The sequence below is a fragment of the Berghia stephanieae genome, chromosome 11 (genome assembly GCF_034508935.2).
Source record: "Berghia stephanieae isolate SIO BIC M18660-M18661 chromosome 11, UCSD_Bste_1.3, whole genome shotgun sequence".
Taxonomy (NCBI): Eukaryota; Metazoa; Mollusca; class Gastropoda; order Nudibranchia; family Aeolidiidae; genus Berghia; species Berghia stephanieae.
Genome location: NC_088370.1, coordinates 37,600,873 through 37,605,748, shown reverse-complemented (window position 1 = coordinate 37,605,748; position 4,876 = coordinate 37,600,873). Strand labels below are relative to the sequence as shown.

Below are 4,876 nucleotides of genomic sequence, written 5' to 3'. Positions count from 1 at the left end.
ATTAGCGTAATTTAACACAATGTGAACAGTCATTTACCAGAGAAAATCTTTTCTTTTTCCTTGTCTCTGATACTTTTTGTTTGAAGATCCAGGTTTTGCTTTATAAATAAAATGCCTACGTAACAATATTTACCATCTCTATAAATACGTAATTCTATTTGATTCGAATGTCTTTTCTGGCTACTTCAGTTGCAATTTTGATCCAATGTTTTTTATGACTTCCTTAATTGTTAATTAAACTATATTTTATTTTTCCCCAGTCGAATTCTATCTTCTAATTCACCAAGTCATATTTTCTTACAGGAGAACTATTCACAGCATCTCGATGGATTCGCGACTTTGTGTCAAGTCACCCCGAGTACAAGAAGGATTCCGTGGTTACGGACCGCATCACTTACGATCTCACGTGGCGCATGCACCAGATTTCCGAGGGAAAGGTACAGGATCCAAAACTCATCTTCAATCAATGTAGCAGGTCGTCCTGTGACATCAACCCAGCTGTCTCCATGGCCGAGGACTTCATCAACATGAGATCCCCGCCCTCCAGTTCCATCCTCCATCCACACAACGTGTCCAATGGCCACGTTGAAATGTCTTCCACAGGAGCTTGTGTCGACGCCTCTACCTTTTCTACTTCTTCTTCCTCATCCACTTCCTCCTCCTTTTCTACCTCTTCGCTTTCATCATCACCAATGTAAAAAATGTACGCAAATCTATCACATTATGTTGTTTTTTAAAAAATTGTAATGTCATATTACATTGTGATATATTATATTACATTGCATTATAAGATGTTTTATTAAAATCCTATAATATAATACTGCTTGTTTTCATCAACCAGGTTTTAACAATTATAAAAGTCTCGGTGTCCAAAATATATCCTTATCATTTCCCGAGTAGAATACCTCTATGTTTCCCTTTTAACCCAAGGTATAAACACAGGATGAAGTATAAGCATAGATACACTAAAAACTCAATTTAATGCACGCACTTGTCTGCTTTCGGAAGGTCTCGGGGTTGAGCCAGGCTTCAGACACTTTCATATTTTTTCCTTGGGAAAGATTATTAACCTCCAATTTGCTCAATTTGGACAACATGGGTGATTTCCGTTGACATCAGACATCGTGTTTGATGGATTATCTATTTTCCTTCACGGAACGCCTAGACGACTATATCGTATGATGCATTGGCGAAAGGCATCACTTTGTAAATAGCTACTTAGTAACAATATATTTATTATGATTTATGCAATATAACCCATTTGTTATTAATGTAACCACTGTGAAAAGTCAGGGAAGGGGAAGGCGTAAACAGACTTCTTGTTTTAAAAACAATTAACATTTGCTATGAAAAGAATGCAAGAATTCTCCCAAGAAGTTCATCAAAAGTACATCAATCTATTAAAGATTCATGCCATACAGTTTACAAGCTTTTATCGAAAGCTTCCTCAATCGCAGTAGCTCGGACGACGTGACATTTGAGGACGCTAAATAATGTTTTGAATAATGCTGGCAATCCAGCGCTTCAAATGATACCAAAAGCTTGCTTGGGGTATTGGAGAAAAATTGTTTGAAAAAGGAAGAAAATAGATAAAGTCTGTCACTGTCTTCAGGTTTACCTTCATCTCTAGAAATATAATTAAATCTTTCTTTTAACAATGTCTCTCTTCACAGTTCCCCTACAATGATAGATAGAATGCGATTGGCTAAAAAGTTCACAACATTTCCATCCGGAAGTATAACGGACCAACACACAAAACTGTGTGTAACCATGAACTTTTATAGTCTGGTTAATACATTTTAGTGAGAATTACTCATAAACGTGGATAGCAACAAAAAAAAACAAAAAAAAAAAAAAAAACAATAACAAAGACTCGAGTGACGTCATTTTCGTTCTGTCTATAGAGTAAAAATTAAATAAGGCACAGCTTAATCTTAGTACCAATAGTTAAGGAATTCATTATTGTATTTTGTAAATAATTCATTGGCATTTCGATCAAAGTACATTATTGTTAGTACATTTAAATCTCTTCTATACAATCATCCAAAATGTTCGTTGTTGATAACTCTAGAATTGCTTGTTTGGTGTATTCAAATCTTAACAGGTGAATGAAAAATGTATCGTTGTTGCTACATTTAAAGCTTATATATCATAGACATCAATATTGTTGGTGCTTTTCAAGCTTGTAACATAAAGAGACATTAAAATATATCTGACTCTGTATATTTAAAGTTTATAGAGAGAGACATCAAAATGATTGTATAGCTTATATAGAGATATTAAATATGTATTGGTACATCGAAAGCCTATAGATACATAAAATGTACTTTCTGCATTGAAGGGTTATATATAGATACATCAAAATGTACTTTACTACATTGAAGGTTATATATATAGATACACCAGAAATGTACTTTTACATTGAAAGGTTATATATAGATACACCGAAATGTACTTTCTACATTGAAAGGCTATATATAGATACACCAGAAATGTACTTTTCCACATTGAAAGGCTATATATAGTACATCAAATATGTACTTTCTACATTGAAAGGCTAATAGATACATCAAAATGTACTTTTCTACATTGAAAGGTTATATATAGATACATCAAAATGTACTTTTCTACATTGAAGGCTATATATAGATACATCAAAAATGTACTTTTCTACATTGAAAGTTATATATAGATACATCAAAATGTACTTTTCTACATTGAAAGGCTATATATAGATACATCAAAAATGTACTTTTCTACATTGAAAGGTTATATATAGATACATCAAAAATGTACTTTTCTACATTGAAAGGTTATATATGATACATCAATATGTACTTTCTACATTGAAGGCTATATATAGATACATCAAAATGTACTTTTCTACATTGAAAGGTTATATATAGATACATCAAAAATGTACTTTTCTACATGAAAGGCTATATATAGATACATCAAAATGTACTTTTCTACATTGAAAGGTTATATATAGATACATCAAAAATGTACTTTCTACATTGAAAGGCTATAATAGATACATCAAATGTATTTTCTACATTGAAAGGCTATATATAGATACATCAAAAATGTACTTTTCTACATTGAAAGGCTATATATAGATACATCAAAAATGTACTTTTCTACATTGAAAGGTTATATAGAGAGACGTCAAAAATATAGCACGTTATTATTACTTAAAGCTTGTCATAATATAGCATGTGTCTGAAGACATCAAAAGCCTAATATGGTGGATGAATTTAACCAGTTGACTGCTCTTTTAACACGTTTGGTTGATATTGCGCTATAAAAAAGCTCTTTAAAAAAAAAAAAGCAGTGTTGTTTCTAAGGTTTAACTATTTCATACAATGTATGAGCATTGTGGCGAAAAACCTTTTTATTTTATGTTCGATTCAACTTACATTGTACGTGTATTTTACTTGTTTTCTTCTTATGTTTTCAAATGTCGAAATAAATCCTCATTATATTTTTAACTAATGATAATCTTGTAGATAATATTGTACTTATCCTACTCTTTGTATTATCGATAAACTATTCAAACATCCGCCACCGGATATAATAATGTACCAACACACAAAACAATGTGTAAACTTAAACATTTATATAGTCTGATTGAGGTCCATACTGTGTCTTCTATCCCCCTTTGTCTGTTTTCCAACATGCTTTCTGTCTTTGTCTTGGAATGAGATTACTTGGTTTTGTCCTGGTCCTGGCTGGAGTCTTGGCTGAGAGGAAACAGTCAAATGTATAGTTATTGTTTTGGGAGATGATATTGTTTCCCTTGTAAATCATCTCTCTGTTATGTATTATTGTATTTGTAATTTTTGTATTATGTATTATGTAAGCATTTGAGTGAATTCCTCTTTGTTGGATTTAGTACTTGTGTGTCCAGATGAGACTTATAGGTGATCTCAAGCTAATTACATTGGTGGTATGCTCTTGGAATCTACATCTGATCCCTATTTGTTCCCAGTTCCCCGATGTCTCGCTTTTTCTTGGGTGCTTTAATTGTAATTCTAGAACTTTTTACTTTACCATTTTCTTCCTTTTTACTGGCGCTGATATGACCTTAATGTGTTGCAAGCGCCCAAAAGCCCTTAAAAACAAAAACATAGTCTGATTGATAGAAATTAGTGAGAAATAATCACCTTAATGACTGTCTAAAACCAATAACGAAGAGGTGGCTAACGTCAGTTTCGTTCTTTCTATTGATAATATGCGCTTAGCTAATATACTCATCACATCCGACAGTCGGATTTAAGTACTAACGGACAACACTATGTGTAACATTTTTGTATTTTTGACAGCCATATTTTTTGTGATTAATTCCCTCTAAAATATATCAGTCAGACTATAAACGCTGGAGGTTATACACAGTTTTGTGTGTTGTTACGTTACATCAGCCTGACGGATGTTGTGAGTATATTACCTTAACACATTGCATGAATCTTAAAAACGATAAACACGACAAAATTGTACACCTTCACGTCCTGACCATGCTCAAGGCTTTAAAACGCTTTATGATGGTGATAAATAAAATAAATCGTACCTTGTATTTTTTGTATTGAGTTTATTTTTTAAACAGCATTTCATTTAGACAGACAATATAGTAGGTTCCCCGAGACCGTTGGAGTTTGGGTCCCCGAGGCCGTTTGGGTCCCAGAGACCGTTGGGGTTTGGGTACCCGAGACCGTTGGGGTTTGGGTCCCAGAGGCCATTAGCGTTTGGGTCCACGAGACCGTTGGGGTTTGGGTCCCCGAGGCCATTAGGGTTTGGGTCACGAGGCCGTTGGGGTTTGGGTCCCAGAGGCCAGTGGGGTTTGGGTCCCCGAGGCCGTTGGGGTTTGGGTCCCAAGGCC

General features: G+C 34.0%; 1 protein-coding gene and 1 long non-coding RNA gene across 2 annotated transcripts in view; both read left to right on the top strand.

The window, feature by feature from the left end:
• LOC144956846 (glutamate--cysteine ligase catalytic subunit-like) overlaps positions 1-1,870 on the top strand; it is a 54,907-nt gene extending 53,037 nt beyond the window's left edge. Inside the window, exon 16 of the mRNA XM_078887611.1 lies at positions 304-1,870. Within this exon, the coding sequence (XP_078743737.1) occupies positions 304-698 (395 nt within the window). The 3' untranslated portion in view covers positions 699-1,870. The remainder of the gene's footprint in view (positions 1-303) is intronic.
• Positions 1,871-2,706: 836 nt separating this feature from the next.
• On the top strand, positions 2,707-4,573 carry LOC144956576 (uncharacterized). The gene is made up of 2 exons (XR_013641973.1): positions 2,707-2,812; positions 3,065-4,573. It is a non-coding gene; the product is annotated as an uncharacterized LOC144956576 (long non-coding RNA).
• Positions 4,574-4,876: the final 303 nt, after the last annotated feature.